Source organism: Echinops telfairi, unplaced genomic scaffold (genome assembly GCF_000313985.2).
Source record: "Echinops telfairi isolate 266 unplaced genomic scaffold, ASM31398v2 ScPeMD7_4225;HRSCAF=4972, whole genome shotgun sequence".
Taxonomy (NCBI): Eukaryota; Metazoa; Chordata; class Mammalia; order Afrosoricida; family Tenrecidae; genus Echinops; species Echinops telfairi.
The window spans coordinates 24564676-24584411 of record NW_022108124.1 but is presented as its reverse complement, the minus strand read 5'-3'; the positions used below and the strand labels follow the sequence as shown (position 1 = coordinate 24584411).

Below are 19736 nucleotides of genomic sequence, written 5' to 3'. Positions count from 1 at the left end.
CATTGTTCAATAATGTCTGCATTTGGCTGGGCCACCTTTCTTTGATATAGCACACATATGGGTCTCTTTCAGTTGGTTGACCGGGTAGCTCTCTTGCAAATATCTTGACATAGATGCACTAATGCTTCCAACACTGTGTCAATGCAGAACATGTTGAATTTGTCAAGGATTTCATTTTACTGGGCTCCATAATCATCACCGATGAATACAGCAGTCAATCAAACAATTTATTGAATTGGGCAAATCTGTTACATAAAACCTCTTTAAGGAATAACGAAAAGATATCACTTTGAGGACTGAAGTGGGACTGCCCCAAGCCATGGTCTTTTTAATCACCTCATATGCTTGTGAAAGGTGGACAAAGAATAAGGAAGATCAAAGAAGAATTGACATCTTTGAATTATGATGTTGGTAAAGAATATCATACAAAACATGGACTTCTTGAAGAATAAACAAATATTCCATGGAAAAAGTACAACCACGTGGTAGTTACATAATCTGTTGTCAATTTGAGACTTAAGAGTGAAGAGGTGGGGTTTAGCCTGTCAATCAGGTAGCAGCTTGATGACATAATTTGGAGGTGCTAAGGAGATAAATAGCTTGATGGAGGTGGGACACACACTCACTCCCATAGAGACATTCTTGTTGACAAGCCACATGGAGACAGACTGATGGCAGTCAGAGCCTTGGAGCTGAAGGAACCACATGGCGACCCCTGCCAGTGCCAAGATGCTTACACTGGCACTGGATCCACAAGACTTTCCACTCACTGACCGGTGGTCTCCCTGCATTCTGCATCATTGCACTTGTTTCATGAGTCTGAAGAGGACTTTATAGATTGGTATCAGACATATGGGCTAATATTAGACTTATGGACTTGATCTGGACTGGGCTGGGATGTTTTCTCAATATATGATTTCTATTTTATATGAAATTCTTCCTTAAACACATATGAGTGTCTATGAATTTGTTTCTCTAGTCTACACAAACCAGGGTACTCCTTAGATGTGAAGATAGTGAGACTTTGTCATGTATTTTGGACATGTTAAAAGAAGGGACCAGTGCCTGGGACATCATGGTTGGTAAAGTAGAGGGTCAGTGAAAAACTGGAAGACTCTCCATGAGACAGACGAGCATCATGGCTGCAATAACGGACTACAATGCATCAGTGATTGGGCGGACCACTCAGAAAGCATTGCTGCATTCTGTTGTGCAAGAGGTTCTTATGAATACGATGACGCCTAACAACAAAAGCAACGAAACAATAGTCAATCCGCTAACATTCAATTTTGTATTCAGTTGCATAGGTTTCCATGTGCCAATATTTCTCTCTCTCTCTCTCTCTTTTGGATAAGCTATAAAACTCTAAATAATGTGGTCAATCACATCAAGCAATATCGGTTTATTTTCTTGGATAGAATGCTCCTAGAGCAAGACTTTAACCTGTTCCTACCTGGATTTGGTGAGCTCCTTTATATTCCCATGGAATTTCCTGTTCCACAGAATTATGAGAATCTTTGTCCTCTCTACTGCATTGCATTCTCTCCTGGTATAATAACATTGTTTTGTTGAATTACAACTTCCAATAACATCCTGAGAAAAGGAATATGAAAGGTAAACATTTTGAAATTTTCTCAGCATATTCTCAAACTTTAAACGACAGTTTTATTGAATATAAAATGTCAGATTGGATGTCACCTTCCTCTAGGATTTGAGGAGGGGAAATGAATGGTCACAATGATTTCTGATGATTTGATGTGGTTACATAATCTATTGTCAATTTAGAGGTCTAAGAGTGAAGGGGTGGAGGTTAGCCTGTCAATCAGGTGGAAGCTTAATGACCTCAATTGGAGGTGCTAAGGAGATAACTAGCTCACTGGAGGCAGGATGCACGCTCACTTCCTGGGAGACATTGCAGCTGACAAGACACATGGAGCTACGCTAGTGCCCTGAACTAGAGGAGTCACGTGAGACCACTGCCAGTGCTGAGATGCTTACAACACCACTGAATCCACAAGACTTCCCACTCACTGGCCTGTAATCTTCCTGTTTTCGGCGTCATTGCACGTGTTTCGTGAATCTGAAGAGGACTTTGTAGATTGGTATCAGACATATGGGCTAATATTGAACTACAGTTTTTTCAGGACTACCCCTACTACCCTTTGAAGAATGAGCAGGTGCATTGTTGTAATAGAAAAAACTTCCTTGACAACAATCCTCATTAATTCAGTTTTCCATTCTGTTCACAATTGTCTCTCGTAAGCCTCTGTGGTTTTGCTGTGCTCTTTGAGAAAGTCAATGAAGATTCCATCTGGGTTAGAGAAGGGTTAGGATGACCTGCCGTGTGTCGCCTGCTGGGTGTGAGGGGTCTGAAGGCCTCGCTGACGAAGATAAAGGGTGACATCGTCAGCATGGATTACAACTCAGTGTAAACAAAACCCCAATCCTGACAACTCTATTGATACACAACATCATGATAAAAGGAGAAAAGACTGGAATTGCCAAGGGCTTTGTCTTGCTCGGGTCCACAATCACTGCACAGGGAAGCAGGAGTCCAGAGATCAAAGGACACACTGTGTTGATTAAATCTGTTGCACACGAGCTCAGCAAGGATGCTCCTTTGAGAAGCAAAGTGTGCCCGAGCTGGCATCTTCAATCACGACCTGCGCATGTGAAAGTTGGGCATTGAATAAAGAGAATCAATGCCACCGAATTATGTGGCTGGCAAAGAATATTCAACGTATACCCTGGTGGCCAAAGGAGCAAACATCTGTCTTAGAAGTGGAGCAGCGGAATACTTCCTCGTCCGTACTTGGGACATATGATCAGGAAAGACCAGTTCTTAAAGCAGAAAGGCAGAGAAAAAGAGGAAGGCTGATGAAAGATATAGATTGATGCAGTCGCTGCAACAATAATAGAAGAACATAACAATTGTGCGGATGGTGCATCAGTCGGAGCGAACTAGACCGCACCTACAGCAGCAACAACTGCCTTAGCGTGCGGGGCAGGGGGAACGCTGTCCCTATGGGCTCTGGAGCTGGCGGGATGGGAGCGGGGAGTGGGGCGGCGGGCAGTGTTAACCAAAAGACTGCCCTCACACCCGCCAACGACTCCTATGGAGCCTGACGCTGCCCCATAAAGATTTACAGTGTCGGAATCTCTAGGGAGGGGATTGGCGCCGTTCTAGAAGGTTGCTGTGGGTCAGAAACAACTCAATGTGGCCGAAGTTCGTTTTGGTTGATAGTTTTCTGAGCTGATTTTCCTGCCGAGGCATTCAGGGTAGAGTCCCTGGAAAGCTACTGTTTTCATTGGATCTCTTTTTGAAGGCCCCAGCAAGATGAGGTCAAGGGTTGCACTGGCAGAACTTGTCTGCAGCCACACTCTGGTTGCAGAGACATGCTCAAATATTGTAAACAAACAAACAAGCCCACAGACCCGTGCATACATGAACTGGAACCCTAGCTGCCCTGCTCTTTGACTTACCCTCTTATACATGTGCTTAATATTTTTCTCCTTTTCACTCTCTATTTTTCAAATATGTCATTTTAATTATTTGTGTAATTTTTCATGAAATTGTAATTACCTGCTGCAGGGTCGAGGCTATCCAAAGGACCCTGTGCTTCAATTTGGAGAAGCTGTAGTCCATGCAGTCTCCTTATCTATAGAGATTTTTTTTAACCCACTCTTGTATAATTCATGTGTTCCTTTCCATGATACACTCTGTTGTTCTCAAATTTACCTGCCCTTATATATATTTTTTATCCACTGTGAAGTTTGTAGGACAGAAGCTTTATACGATATATGCTTTGGCCTTTAGGTCACATACAAAAAATAATTAGCGGCTTTGTTCACTAGGAAGTTGGGATGACATCTTCAACTTGGTAAATACTTAAAAAAATGACAATACTAACTTGAAAATCAAAATGATGGGCAGATATCAGTGGCTATGGAAACTTAGGCACAGGGGACCTCTGTCAAACTAACGAGCTGGCATCGCAGAAGGGAGCCAAACTTAAACAGATATAGCTTCTGAGTGGAATGCCAATCAGAAGCAAGCCAGTCCTTGATTTGCAAGATAAAAAATAAATTCGATTATGAGGCATGGTCTTGATGTCCTTCTCTAAACCCAGAAACAGACTCTGGCTCGTACCATGTACTTCAAACTTGCTTCTCTAGACATGTGGACACACACCACCCATGCACATTCCCCCTTTCATGACTTTGCCAGGCAGACTTTGAGGCTCTTCCCATCAGCTTGTCAGTGACTCAGCCTCCACGTTGCATGACTTCATGCTTCCATCTAACCAAGGGAAGGCAACCTGATGATTTCACAAATCCGCGATCCCCAGTTGCCGTGCCAGCAGCCACAGAGGGGTCTTTTGGTGGCTTGGCACTCTTCACCTCTCCTTTTCCCCTTTAAAAACTATTGCTTACAGCTGGCCTGCTAACCGGCATCTCTTTTATATCTTGAGGGTATTTCTGGGTCAGTTTGCTTCTGACCGAGCTTTCCAGTACAAAGCAAAGCAATTCTGTGCCTCTTTCTTCTTTTTATTTTGTCCCACAGAAATGCTAACAAACCCAAACCCACTGCCATCAAGTTGATTCTGGTTCCTCCGCATGGCTACCCACTGCCATCTAGTCAATGCTGACGCGTAGCGACCCTGTTGGACAGGGTAGGATCGCCTGTGTGACACTCCAAGACTGGAACTCTCTACTGGAGTAGAAAGCCCTGCCTTTCTCCAGAGGAGCAGCTAATGGTTTCAAACTGCTGGCCTTGCAGTTATGAGGTCAACGTGTCGCCACTATGCCATCAGAGTACCTTATAGCAACCCTCTATAAGGTTTCTGAGACTACAGATAGTTAACAGGAGCAGACAGCCTCATTTTACTCCCTCAATTGGCTGTTGGTTTTGAACTGCTGCCCTTGTGGTTAGGAGCCAAATGGATAACCCATAGTGTTACCAGAGTCCCTTAAATATTTTGATAATTCCATTTATTCAGATATTCTTATTCTAATGATCACAATAAACTTCTATGAAAATAAGGCAGGCATTGCAAGCTTAATTTTATAAATCAAAAAGTGCAGAACATAGGGCTTCATCTCTGGCCGAAGATGACTTACTTAATTAGCAAAGCTCACTGCTGGACTCAGATAGAGCAATGGCTGGCTCCACAGAGACTGGTGCACTCAGTGATACATCGCTGAAGAAAACAGCCAATCCTTACCCAATATCTGCTTCCATCATCCCAGTGGACTTCCAGACACGGTTACATTTAAGCATTTGATGTCATTGTGTTATATGTTATCAGGAGTGGTGCTTTGTGTGGGTATTAGAGAATTCTAGAAAACGGAGTTTACAACTTGGCAGAGATAAAAATCCTTCTTTCTCTTCGACAGACCATTTACAGGAGTCTCAGAAGCTATTACCAACTCCCAGTGCAATGTCAGTCCCGAACCTCGTCTAGTGCCCTCCTTTGTACATTGGAATCAAGAGCAGATGGTTCTTAATGCTCCTTTGAGTCTGTTCATTCAGTAAGGTGTAGATTAGTTGCTGCTTTTGTTAGTTTCCATCGTGCTGAATGCAGTATTGGGAGCTAAAAAAGGGAGCACGTTTTAGAAAAGAAATACCGAGCGGGTGCTGCCCCCTTTTGGGAACTTGTATTCAGCACCTCCCACCAGCCCAGCTCTCTGGTAGGCTCACCTTCTCCTCCACCCAAGGGAGCAGCTCTACCCTTAACCTATTCCTTTCCTTCCGTCCCCTTCGCTAGATTCACCCTGGCCTCCACCCATAATGTCAATATCTGTTTCCTTTTGTAGGAGAACCTTTATTTTAGTCGTTTTTTCAAAAAGTGGTCTCAGACAAATATTTGTTATTCAGCCTCTTTTTAACACACTGGGGGGTGGGGGTGGGGGTGGACCAGCAAAACAAGATTTTTTTATTCTAATTACTTCTCCCTTGCACCCTTCACCTTCCAATCCCTGCATAATCAGGACTTTCTAAAACCTGTCTAATCTCTAATATGATTTTCTTCTATTATAATGAAAATATTGAAACTCAAATAAGTCATGTGTTATGATTGTTAGCAGAGATAACTTGAGCAAACATGTTCATAAAACATTTCAGGAAAAAGCTGTTTCTCTACTTTCCCCAAATAAAGTGATCTGTGCCTGGATTGTAGAAGAGCTGCCGGCACCATATTAGGTGATGGAAGTTTACCTAACGACACAGTATTAGAAACACCACGCATCTTGCGAGAGAATCTGGAGTCTTTCATGATGATTGAAACAGATGCCATCTAAAACTGAGTACATTTCGCTGCTAAGTGCGACCGAAAACCAGTAATAGGTTCAAAGTGATATGTGATTGCTCTATTTATGTATGAGGCCCTTGAGTGGGGCAAACAGTTTGCATTCTCCTACGAATGAAAAAGATGGCAGTTCATATCTTTCTCAGGGCACCTTGAAGACAAGCCCTGCAGTCTGCTTTTATACAAAATGTTACAGGCAGTTCTACTCTGTAGCGCCCGGAGTCACGCTGGCAGAGCAGTTGGTTTGGGGCCTATTTAATTTTACGTTCTGTGTTGGGCTGCTAACCACAAGGGCAGCGGTTCTAAACCATCAGCTGATCTGCTGGAGAAAGTCAGGGTAGGGTGCTGGGACGGAATGTGCGGGTAAGGTCCTACTTCTGTAAAGAGTTACAGTCTCAGAAACCCACTGGGGCAGTTCTACTCTGTCCCATAGGGTCGCTGTGAGTTAGAATTTACTCGGCGGCATTGGGTTTGGTTGGATATGAATATTTCATCTTCAAAATAATGTGCTGTTTTAACAAATGCATTATGTCCATCTTGGGCAACATGGCAAATGATGTAATCTTGAAACCACTTTGTTGTAAGACACCTAGGAAGTCTACCCAAAGCTCTTTAAGTGAAAATTCGAACTCATAAGAAAGTAAGATTAAAGAGAAGAAAAATAAATGAACTGGCAGCAAAAAAGAAAAACAAAGGAATCGGAGTTCTGTCTAGCAGATGGCACTTTCCTTGGCTTCCCCGATGGAGAAGGAGCCAGCAAGAGGATGTGGTTTCCCTCACAAAGGAGAGGTGGACGGCAAAGCCTTGAGCCTCATCCAGGAGGAGTATTGATGGAGAGACCCGATAAAGGGATCCTTCGAAGGGGCACATCTGTACCCAGGACGAACTCCAAAAAACCTCAAGTTGACAATTGTCAGTTAAGAGGAGTTTGTCTATTATGGTGTTTGGTTGTGAGGAAAATGTTACTTCAGATCCATAAGCAAGACCTGTCCTTGTTGTTTTGAGGTTCAGATTTTAAACACACGCATGACAGTGGGTAACATCAAGCAGAAACAACATAAGGAACAGTTTTGCCCTGGTAACACCTCTGAGGCACCCACAGAGGCCTAGAAAAGAAAACCTTTCTGGACACAGCACACTCTCAGACAAAAACGTACTGGAGCTTAATGGTTTAGCCAGCCATTTTCTGAACTTGGAAACACATGAGGAATCGACCACTGTTTTTCTACATTTCTGTTTTCCTGAATCTCCGTTTTAACATCCATAGAGGCAAAGATAACACAGGTGGAAAGACTCCTGGTTGAAAGGCTAGCCCAGCCTCGGGAGCCAGCTGTCAGTCACGGCTTTGCAGATCTACCTCACCTCCGTCTTCTCATCGGTACAATGGGAGGTATTTTAGTAATCTGTCTCAGAGAATTGTTGTATGAGTTAAAAGTTAATATAAGAAAAGTAATTTGAACCAGAATGAAGCCTGGCATAGAAGAAACACTAAAATACATCCATTACTCTTAGGACCATCACAACGCGTGTCCATATGATTACAGATCACAGTATCCCACCAATCCCATGAGACTTTTTTTCACCCTCTGTGCAGAGCTGTGCCTCCATCTGGCCTGGCAGTAAATCACCAGGTAAACCCAACAACAATTCAATTAAAATGCACATGCTTTTACATGTGTGTGAGAACTGCCAGAAAATTCAATGAGTAACGGTTACATATCTAATTACAAGACATGGCTTTAGAATTTACTATTTAGTTATTTTTAAAAATTGGGGTGGTGGTGGTGCTTAGATAGTTTTAGATGTAGAGGCACTGCCACCAAGCCAGTCCACCACCTCCTCCAAAGCAGTCAACACTTGCCATCCAGCTACCTCTGGCAACCAGGAAAATAACGGGGAAAAGGCAGGAAGTCGCTTCCTTAGGTTTCTAGTCCGACTGGTCAGCTCTAAAATGTTAACAGAAGAAACCCCTCAGCACCTCATCTTCCTGCTTTTACTTGCTGATGAATTTCAACTTGATCCTCTGGAGATTGTTGGGGTTGGCACCTTATCATGTGATAGCTAAAAATAACACATATATATTTCCTAGTAATATAATCTGCATTTATTTTATACTCGAGATTTGTGGTACTATTGTTCACTGACTCGCTTTATCTTTCAAAGACAATAGAGAAGTACTTGTTTCTCTTGTCCCCTAGAACACAGTAGAATATTGAACACATATAAGTTTACATTCATTTAACACGTTCTTTGTCCATCTCAGATGTATTGGATACTATGTGCACTGTAATAAACCCTCCATCTGTGTTGTTTATTAAACTGACCTCCATGAGTGCACCCCCCATGCACTCAGCCTGTGGACATGACGGTGAAGATACATCTGTGTTTGTCGGGCAGTACAACACAACCTGCCTGATGTACTTGCATGACAAAATTGGACAGACATGCTGCTGGTGAAAGATCTCTAACCGGAACTGGAAATGACGCCGCTGAAATTACCTCTAATGAACTCTGATATCACTAGACCACTAAACACGCGTCCATTACGGTCCTCAAGGGTGTGGATTCTGCTTGTTTGCAAGTCTGGGCCACACAGTAGACGATCAGCCCCTCAGTGCACCGACCATGCATTTTTCACCACTGCCTGCATTTAGCAGTTGCTTCGTGAAGTAATTATGGATAAAGCAAAATACTAGAAAAGATGGTTATTTTTCTTTCGGCTACTAATCTTAGTCCTTCAAAATTGTTTCATCAATTGCATTTTTATGCATTTAGTAGACACTGCACTTAAGTGCAGGCATTCGCCATGGGGAATGCCGCCATACAGTAAGTACCCTGTACTGACCCACGTGGTTTAACCCTTGGGATGCATAGTTTTTTTGTTTTTTTCTTTTCTCTTCTGGTATCTAAGGCCTTCAGACAAATGGAAAAAGCATTCTGTGGAAGCCAACCAAGTTACAGAAAAAAGGCTCATTCAAGAATAAGCTCATGTTAGATCTGATGAGCTTTGGGATGACATGAAGAAACCAAAAGATCGATAAAAGGTAAGGAAGAGGCGGCAGAAGGGTAAAAATGAGCTGATAACAAGGGCTCAAGTGGAAAGAAAATGTCTTGAAAAGGAAGAATGGGTAGGAAAGAGGGAACCAATTGCATGGAACTGTGTGTGACCTACTCCCTGGGGGACAGACAACCGAAAAGTGGGTGAAGGGAGACGTCGGACAGGGAAAGATATGACAAAATACCCACTTATAAACTATCAAGGGCTCATGACAGAGGGGGGAGCGGGGAGGGAGGGGAGAAATGAGGACCTAATGTCGTGGGTTTAAGTGGAGAGAAAATGTTTTGAGAAACGATGTACAAATGCGCTTTACACAATTGATGTGTGTATGGATTGGGATAACAGTTGTATGAGCCTCTAATAAAATATTAAAAAAAAAAAAGAATTAGCTCAACTAGCCATCAGCTGAATTTGATATCGGTTTATTAAATCCAGACTTGTGGATGTCTCAAGCTTGCTTATTGCAATACAAACTAAATCTTGAACACTGGGGAGTGGTGCTGGTGAAAAGCAGTCAACTGGCAACAGTCAATAGAAGCAAGAGGCCATACCCTGAGAGCTACTCCAGTCTCTTCGGTGACTTAAATTAATATCTCAATGGCTGGAGAATCCAGGTAGTCAACTTATCTGTTCATCATCTTTTTATGTAATTTGTGGAGAGTATTCATTGTGAACAAATTTTTAATGTAGTCTTCAAAGATAGTTGCAAGCTCTAGCAGCTTGCTTGAATAACCCTGATGTTAAAACTCATGTTTGAGAATTACGTGTCTCTTAAATAAAGATATCTGCAGTAAGCATTTATAAAGAACAAAGCTATGTCAGAAAGCTACTCACCAGTATGAACAAGTTACAGGATCCACTTTATTAGCATTACATTTAAATAAGAAAGCAGCGATCTTGAACGCACCTGAAGATGAAAATATTACTTCAAAAACCCGTCTGAGAAAAAGTACTCAAAGTTTCTAACACAAGTAAAAAAAGAAAAAACGACTTTGCTACCGAATATTATGTTTATTTAAAAGTGAAAAAACAATATGAAGCATGGCAATACACAAATTTCATAGGATCGTTGCTGCTTGTTTAAAATCAACCTCATCGTTTTGGCACACTGGAACACCATTAAGAAATATAGAAATTATATTATGTAGTATAAAATATACATTTTTTAAAGAAATAGAAAATGTCACTGTAAAAGACATTAATCCCACAAAAACTTGAAGCAAACATTTGAATGTCATGACCGATGCTAACTATAGCTACATTTAGTATTAAGCAGCAGGTCTTTGTATGTAGGGAATGTAGGTTAGTAGAAATGAAACATTTATATAGGTAACTGTTTTGAATTCTGTTTGTCACATTTTATATATAAAATGTCATACATATTTACAGGAAACAGAATATGTGTCTGTTCAAGATTGTGATTGCATTTCCAAATGTAAGGCAGAAGAATTACTATTTTAGATAGCAACAGCTCAAAAAAATTGTTTTAATTAGTAGCATATAAAAATGAACATTACAAGAAACGGAGCAAAACAACTCTTAATATGAATGGATGACTACAATTGAAAAACAAAGCATCTTACTTTAATTTCAAAAAGAATTATGAGCTAAAGGCCTCATCCAGCCCAGAAAAACACCCAGGCTTTTAAAATTTTAATATCAGGCAGAATATATTCTGTTCCACGAACTGGTTGTCTTCAAAGAACATATGCAGTCCATATGCAGACAAAGAGCTGAAGTGCAATAAAGATAAGTTGAATAGAGTATATTCAATTATACAGTCTTAGTTTATATAATCGAGTACAATTGATGATTATTTGTTACTATATTATATTTTACTATCCTAACTAAGCTTTACTCAGATATAGTGGATCACCAAGAAAGAACATGATAGCTTTATTTTCTTCCTGAAATAGATAGATTTATCTATTGTGTAAATAAAAAGGCAATGGAGCAACATGAAGCCATGTCAGAATCTGTAGTTTTCTCTTTTATAAAGTGCTACACAGCAGGTCACCTTAAACAATCTGAAAACAAAAACTCCAACCATTGCCCTAGAACAGCACACAAATTGTCAAGGATCTTCTTGAATAAAAAAAATAAGTATCTTCTTCTTTGTGTCACATCAAATGAGAGACTGAGATGCCCTAGGCAATTTTAGAGAGCAGGCCCAACTTCTCTTTCACATACTTTTGCATTTCATACTTTAGGCATCTCTGACCAAGAGAGTTAAGTGTTGTATTCATTGCAAGTCTCTGATCAGGGCACTATCTAGCTGGATTGAAACTTTGTCAACTCGTTTCCTGCCAGTCTGATCCTGTTTTTATACATACACAGAGCCTGATTGTCTTTGATAATGAATGAGAATACATACACTGTCAATATAAACCTTATACCAAAGAGACATGATTTATTTTGTAATGGAACCAAACTTTATAAGTTTTGCAAAATGAAATTTTCATATACTGAGTCCAAGTAAAATTTTCCTTGTACAGTAAAAAATATATAGTATTTCTGTCATCCTTAAAGGAGCCCTCACAGTGCTATTAAAGTATGGGGTTGCTGCTTCAAATGCATCCACCAACCACGAGAAGAGGAAGCTGTCTGTTGTTCCCATCAAGACTGATAGCCTTGGGGACCCTACCGAGGGTCGCTATGGATCAGAATCAACTCAATGGCAGTGAGTTCTGGGCTTCATTCTCTTCATCCAGGGTCAGATTGGTCTGCAGTGACAGTAATGTCTTCAGTAAAGGACATGTTGATGGACAGGAGAGGGTAGGAGGTGGCTGTAGATGGGTACCACACTAATTTTTTTCCCCACAAAGAGGCTCAAGAGAGCCATTCTTTTCCCATTATTTATTAGTGTAAAAGCTTTAGGACTCACTTTCCCATATCTTCTGCTTTTTGTGTGTTCAGGCCTATTGTGACTTCGTTCATGTAGTTAATGAGCAACAGCATTTTCAGGGTGTATGCCTGCCTACCAAACAGATGGATGCTCAACATTGAATTTACCTTCTTATTCTCGTACTCTTAACCCATTTGTCAAAGCTAACATCGTATAAAATAACCCACAAAGCACAAAAATTCACTTGCAAATAACTGAGGGTTAACTGTAAACTCTTCCAAGTAAAACAACTTTTTTTTAATTAATCATAATTTTGATTTTGCTGTGTCCTTTATCTTCTTGAATTCCGTTGTGGAGACCTCTCAAAATACATGAAGTCCTGGAAGTGAAAAAACAATAATAATGTATATATAATATTGATCAATTATTAGGTATCTAATAAGAAAATTTCTATTTGATTTTATTAACAGTAATATTTTTTACAGGAGAACAAGATTAGAATGAAATCATTTTTAAAGAGTAAGTACATTTAAATAATTACTAAATTATTTTTAGAAAAATGAGAATGTGGTGGGTTTTTTTAATAAATGAATATATGACACTGAAATGTATTTTAGCAAGTTTTAAGTCAGTTTCTATAACTTTCAAGTGGGTGCAATTTATCTGTGAACAATTTATAAAGCAGAAATAATGACAAGTACTTCATTGTATCAAATTTGAAAAGAGTACTCAGAATATTATCCTTTTATCAAGCAATTTTGGATTCAAGTTAAGCATAAATCCATCTACAGAAACCTTTATGGAGAATCTAAAATGTGGAGCAGTAATTACAGACTTGGAACTGATGGTAGTCAACAAACTTTCCATTTTAGACACCAATTTGCTAAAATGTTAATACTAAGGGAAAGAACTTGATAATTATGTTTTAAATATTTTAAATTTACCAATAGTTATATTTTGATTCGATTATTAAAATAAGTATTATCAATGTTACTTATATAATCCATAGATGTGTTATATAATCCAGGAAAGGCAATGGAGTGCTAGCAAGTTTAAGGATCGTCCGCTAATGGCAGGGCAGTAAGGAGGGAGGAAAAGGAAGCCAGCTTTTGACTCACTTTCTTTCATTCAGAAATCCTAGCATCGGTCATCTTGAATATTGAGCCTGATAAGTAGTGTGCACTGATGACACTTAACCCCTGTAGAGGCTAACATGTTCCAAGCACTCTGCTGGCCATTTTACATACAGGGCAGTAATATTCGTAACTCTGAACAAGAGATGTTTTTCTACCCAGTTCACAAACAAGGGGCCTGAGGTTTGTACACGGAGCATGTGGCACAGTCACATCAGGTGGAGGTGGCACAGCCAGGAGGTATTGTAGCTCCAAAGGTCATTCTCTTTCCATGACCCTAAGTTGCTTCTCATCAGAAAGAACAAAACTTTTAGGATAAACCAAAAGCGAAAAGCTTACAATGAGGAAGCAAGCGCCAAAGATCATAGCTTTCATCTTTACATCCAGGTCTAAGGGGAAGTTAATGTCAAATTGGTCTGCGTCTGCCATTGCTGATATCAGGCCATTCCACTTTCTAATAATATTTCCGATGTTAGACACACCATCGAGAGATTTGATCTACAAAGACAAGAATGTGAGGTTATGAAGATTGAAAGTCGTTGAAACACACTGGGGTCTTCCTTCTAGGCAACATGCAAATAGTATAACCACAGTGAAAGGGTACATTATTACATAATTCCAATTGACAAATTAAGTTATGGCCAAGAAGAGTACCTTTCAAATCAAACTCACTGTCACCAGCTCTTTTCTGACTCAGTCACCACATAGGACAGGGAAGAATTGCCCCTGTGGGGTTCCGAGACTGGAACTCTCATCTTCATACGAGTGGAAAGTCTCATCTTTCTCCTGAGAAGTGGTGAGTGGTTTCGACTGCTGACCTGGTGATAGCAGCCCAATGGGCAGCCTGCTACCCTCCTGGTGGTTCCCTCCTGAGCTGGGTAAATGCAGGGGCACCACAGAGGTGGTGTTGCTTTGCAGACCTCAGTTTTGAGTCATACTAAAGCGACTGTGCATAAAAAGTTTTGTACAGTTTAGGCTCTGATACTAGTCCGTCCTTTGACTTCAGATTATATTATTTATAATCCGCCAGTCTCTGATGTTGGTGTGCTTCTTCCATGAGGACTTAGTTGACATCTCTCTTAGATGGCTGCTTGTTTGGAAACAAGCTTTTAAGACCCCCCAGATGTTATTTTATCTGGGCACCATCTAGTTTCTTCACCAGTGAGAATCTGTTTTGCGGAAGGCGCTAGATGACAAGGGGGCCCAAGATGCATTTGCGAGCTCTACATAGGAAATAAGCCTCTGGGGATTTTCCTTGATCCATAATAGAGGGATTGGAGGAAAGGGGTTACCAGAGTGCTATGGAGAGAGGAGTATAGAGGGTGCAAATGATCAACCCGATGTGAACAGTTAAAACCTTGTCAGTTGATCCCCCCTCTGGTGCACGTTAGGCCTGATCTGGTTTTCACAAATTTCTGTGGTTTTTTTTTTAGTTCATATTAGAGCTTATCTCAGATGTGTTTAGTCATTTAGAGTGACCCTCTTTTTTTTGTTATATGTTTGTTTTCCAGTATCTGAAGACCAGGATTGATGAACCAGGGACAGCAAGTAGAAAAGGGGTTATTAGGTGGTTTCGGGGCGGAATGAGGATGGTAAAAGGGAGCTGATATCAAGGAGTTCAAGAAGGAAAAGAATTTTTGAAACTGGTTGGGGTAACAATTGTATAATACTACTTGATATGATTGAGCTATGGATTGATAATAACTGTATTAATAGTAACTCCCAATAAAATAGTTTTGGAAAAAAAGAAATGCAAATTTAAAACACTAAAATTTGTTGTGTGCAGTGTCAAAGTTAATTTCCTTTTGAACACTCTAGTTAGAGCTGTCCTGATGAGCCCATTACGCAGATACTTTGAACCCTGCGATTTCCTCTTGCGATTCCGCAGGCACGTGCAGAGGTTGTTGTTGCTACAGGTGTTTTTCTGTAGTTGTTGATTTTGTTAATTTTTCTGGTGGTTTAGCTGTAATAATGCAGGAAGTGTTATCTTTGAGTGTGTAACAATTTTTTTGAGGAAAAAAAAGTAGCAAGTAATTAAAGAAAAAGGAGGAGAGAAAAGTAAAGTCTTTAGTCCTAATAATATAATTCTGTGATAAAAGTGTTTCAAAGCAATTTTGCATTTATAGTCATGTAATCTAAGAAATATGACACATAAACTATTTACAATTATACTTATCCCATACTGTCCTGTGATTAGAATTGATAGTAAACATTGCTAAGGATCCTCTAAGATCTGATAAGTGCATGGAGGGGAGTGTGACTCCAAGAATGACCATACTGGGTGACACCAGTGCGAGTGACATGAAGAGGTGTATATTTCTTGAAACTTTCACACCAATGACATTTTTCATCCTTAAAATGCATCACTCAGGGGCCTGCTGGAGGACGACTGTTTTGAATTCATTCTTTACTTCTATTTGATATAGCAAAGGGTTGGGGCTCTGAGGGAGTCTTCCATTCCAGCCACTAGAGATCGCAAACTCCAGGCTTTTGGTGGCTACATTCACCATCTCCTTTAAGGTATCCCAGGACCCCAAATAGGACAGCTTCTAAACCAGAACCCTGGCACTGCCACAGTGCCATTGCCCGCATGCCAAACTAGCCCAGTGGCATATGGTGGGGTGTATGAGCCTCCCACCATTTGGCTTATTTGCATTTTTGATCTCTGTACAATGGCTTTTTATTAAATGAGCAACACCTAAAGAACTTGGCTGGCAGAAATAGTTTGTGACTGGCTACTGAGGACCTGTAGGTTGGAGATTTGAACTTACCTAGGGAAACCATGAGGGGGAGTGGGGGGAGACGCCTACTGAACTGTTTCTGTAGAAAATACAGGCACAAAACACCCCTATGGAGCTGTTCTACGCTGTAACCCCTGGGCGCACCGAGAACTGGAATCGACTTGCTGGGAGTTCTTCCTTTAGAGTGGGGTGGCATTGTAGTACACGGTAAGCTTCGAATGGAATACAAGACATCCAGAAAGGGCTCTTTAATTGGTGTGGAAAATATTCCCAGATAGAGCCTTTGCCAGATTCGAATGAGGAATAAAGCATCATTTTGTAGGGACTCGGATAAAGGCGCAATGGAAGCACTTTCTTTTCACTTTTTTTAGAAAATACTCTAATGTGATCTTTTGTGAGTTTCAGAGCTGTTCTATTCCCGAGGAAACAGTGAGGCTTCTAGCCTACAAATAAGTAATTCACATAATCTTCAGTTCAGTATCGAGCAGTTTGACAATTCAGTACTAATATTACCAACCTCAAAATATTTGGAAAAAAATATTAATTAACTGCAGCCAAGTATAAGTGAAAGAAAATGTCAAGCTACTTACTCTTAGCAGATTTAATGTTTTAAATTGTCACTTGCTCTTTTGATCTTTATCCAGCAATGAGATGGCAAAGAATGTCACATTTGGAAGAAAGTAAGCAATCCACTAATGGTAACGTGAAGATCTTTTGATATCGACTTGTTCTAATTCCTTATGCTATTTTACCATTTTATAAGTGACTTTCTAAACCACATTTCATTCATATGGGGAAAAAAGTAATAGAAATTTGAATCATTCTGAGGTCTCTTCATATATGTTAAAAAAATACTAGATTGAGATTAAAGACAAGACAAAATTCGACTGTTGAGTCAAACTCTGCCCCACAGGGTTTCTGAGGCCCTCAACCTTTATAGACGCACACCGCCACACCCGTCTCTCGTGGGGCAGCTAGTGAGTTCTAGCACTGCCCATCCAGGTAGCAGCCAACCCTGCGGGGTAGTCCTGGTTCCCAGGCTAAGATTAAATTACCTCAAAAACAGAATCCGAACCACAGCCATAGGTTGAGCACGGCCCACGCACTCCCATCACATTCTCCTTCTTCTCGTTCTGTATGCTGTACACTGCCCTGCACAAGTTCCAGCGTTCCTTGACATAGCCGATGGTTACACCCGGAGGACACTGCACCTCCATCTGCACATAAAGTCAGCACAGCAGGCAGGATGTTACATATCTACATACATCCATATGCACACGCAGAAATGAGTGTACACTGACACGCATGCTCCCATAACCGAGATGTGGTCTTAAGTCACACTAAGACTAAGGAGTGATTGTGGAGAAATGATCATCTTCCATGGGCCTTTCTCATGGCTGTATGACTTGCTAGATAAGTCAAGAAGGCAAAACCCAGGCCACTCTTTACCTGGCTTGAACAACGAGCAGAAATGAGGCCACATGTCCCTAAGGACAGAGCAGGGTGATTGTTCAACGTGTGCGACAAACGGCCCAGTTCCTCAAGCTCTGTGTTCTCCATGTGGACCCTGTGGGACTTAGAGTCATGGGAATGGATACAAACACACTGATGTTCCTACTGCATGCTTTAACACAACGGATGCCTTTCTCTTGATCTAAAAGAGTCACGCGTCCTGATGGGATTCATGTATCAGTCACAAGGTAACCTACTGAGTTTTATTCAGGGCAAAATAACATCTGAAATCAGGTAATTATAAAACAAAACGCAAGAGAAACACGGCACTCTGAAAGAGTATACAGTGAATCCCATGGCGTATGCGTGTCCATAAAGCCATATGGGGGTTACAAGATATTATCAACTATACTTCTTCAGTTTAATTTTCTTGACAATATTCCTTTATGGAAAAACTAAGATTTACTTTTAAGAATAAAAGTGTCATAACGATTTTCATTTGGTATTAAGCTCAATGTAAAATTTCTATTTCTATGGTGTCATAGCCACATTTCTAGGAATTTCTCGAACCCCAGTGGCTATGCATTGGGCTGCAAACTGCAAGGTCAGCAGTTCAAAATCACCAGCTGCTCTGTAAGAGAAAGAGGAGGTTTTCTGCTCCTGTAGAGAGTTGTGGTCTCAGAAATCCAGAAGAGCAGTTCTAGCCTGTCCTATAGGGTCACTATGAATCAAAGCCGTTGCCATGGCAGTGGGTGAGAGTTTGAGATCATTAGGATTGGAAAAGGAGTCATTAGCAACCCGTGACATGCAGATGACCTAAGCAGAGAGGACTTGAACTAATAAATGATGAAGATCAAAAACTACAACCTTCAGTATGGATAACTCCTCAATGTAAAGAAAATAGAAGTCCTCACAACTGGATTAATAAACATCATGATAAGTGGAGAAAATATTGAGTTATCAAATATTTCAACTTACTTGGATCCACAGAAGTCACTCATGGAAGCAGCAGTCAAGAAATTAAGCGATTTATATTACATTATGCAAATCTGCTGTCGAGGCCTCTCTAAAATGTTTATGGGCAAAGATGTCACTTTGAGAACAAAAGTGCGCCTGACCCAAACCATGGCACTTTCAATGGCCTTCTATGCATGCCTAAACTAGACAATCAACACGGAAGATGAAAGAAGGTCTTTGAATTATGGTGCTGGTGAAGAATGTTGAATGTACCACAGACATGAATAAATCTGTCTTGGAAGAAGGACAGCCAAAATGCCCCGTGGAAGCATGGACAGCGAGACTCTGTCTCAGTGCTTTGAACATGTTACCAGGAGGGGCCGGTTCCTGGAGAAGGGCATCATGCTTCATAAAGTCCGGGGTCCATGCAAAAGAGGAAAGCCCTCAAACAGATGGACGGGCGCAGCGGCTGCAACAGCGACTTCAAACATAACAACAACTGTGCGATGGTGCAGGCCCACGTTTGTGCGGTTTGGCCTCGGGTGGCTGTGTCCTCAAGAAGTCCTCGTGAGTGGGACCGCTCAGATCCATTGGTTGTAAAATCAAGATATAATCATTCATATTCACATATCACACATCTGCACATGCACATACATTTGATAGTTTCTAAGAACTAAGATCTCATCAAAGTTGCAGAAAAAGAAATTGATATGTTTGAAAGTTCACATGATAGTAAACCATAAAAAATGAATACGTTACAAGCAACACCTTAGATGATTCTCAAGGTATTAACACTAAGTGAAAATAGCCAGTCGCCAAAGTTTACATGCTAGGTCATTTAATTTATACTAATTATGAAGCGAAAAAAATTATAGAAATTGAGTAAAGGTTAGTGCTTTCAAGGAGTCAAAGATGAAGGTTGGGGGAAAGAAAGTTGAAAAGATGAAGGCTGAGGAGGAGGTGGGTGTGGTTATCAAAGGAATTTCCCCGTTTTCCCCCCCCATATTGCTAAAATTGGTTGGAACCATATACAAATAAACATACACATATAAGTTCAAGTAAAACAGACGCATTTTGAAAAAAATCTAGATAAGGTTGTGGGACAAAGGTTGCAGGATGCATTTATTTACCAGTTAATCCTCAAAACAATTCTATGAGATAGGGACTATTATTAACTGCACTATAAAGGTGAAGAAATCGAACAACATATCAACCTGTATGATCACGGGGTGTCGAACGGAT

At 40.6% G+C, this 19736-nt stretch overlaps 1 protein-coding gene across 3 annotated transcripts in view; it reads right to left on the bottom strand.

Moving 5' to 3' along the window:
• Nucleotides 1–10362: 10362 nt before the first annotated feature.
• The window catches only part of PLSCR4 (phospholipid scramblase 4), a 54918-nt gene continuing 45544 nt past the window's right edge, over nucleotides 10363–19736 (bottom strand). For 2 of the 3 annotated variants that reach the window (XM_013006116.3, XM_045295092.1), the window contains exons 7-9: nucleotides 17141–17302; nucleotides 13684–13842; nucleotides 10363–12590 (exon numbers count right to left, since the gene is read on the bottom strand). In XM_013006116.3, coding sequence (XP_012861570.2) covers nucleotides 12543–12590; nucleotides 13684–13842; nucleotides 17141–17302 — 369 coding nt within the window. In that variant the 3' untranslated portion in view covers nucleotides 10363–12542. The remainder of the gene's footprint in view (nucleotides 12591–13683; nucleotides 13843–17140; nucleotides 17303–19736) is intronic. The other variant, XM_045295093.1, reaches the window with a different exon arrangement.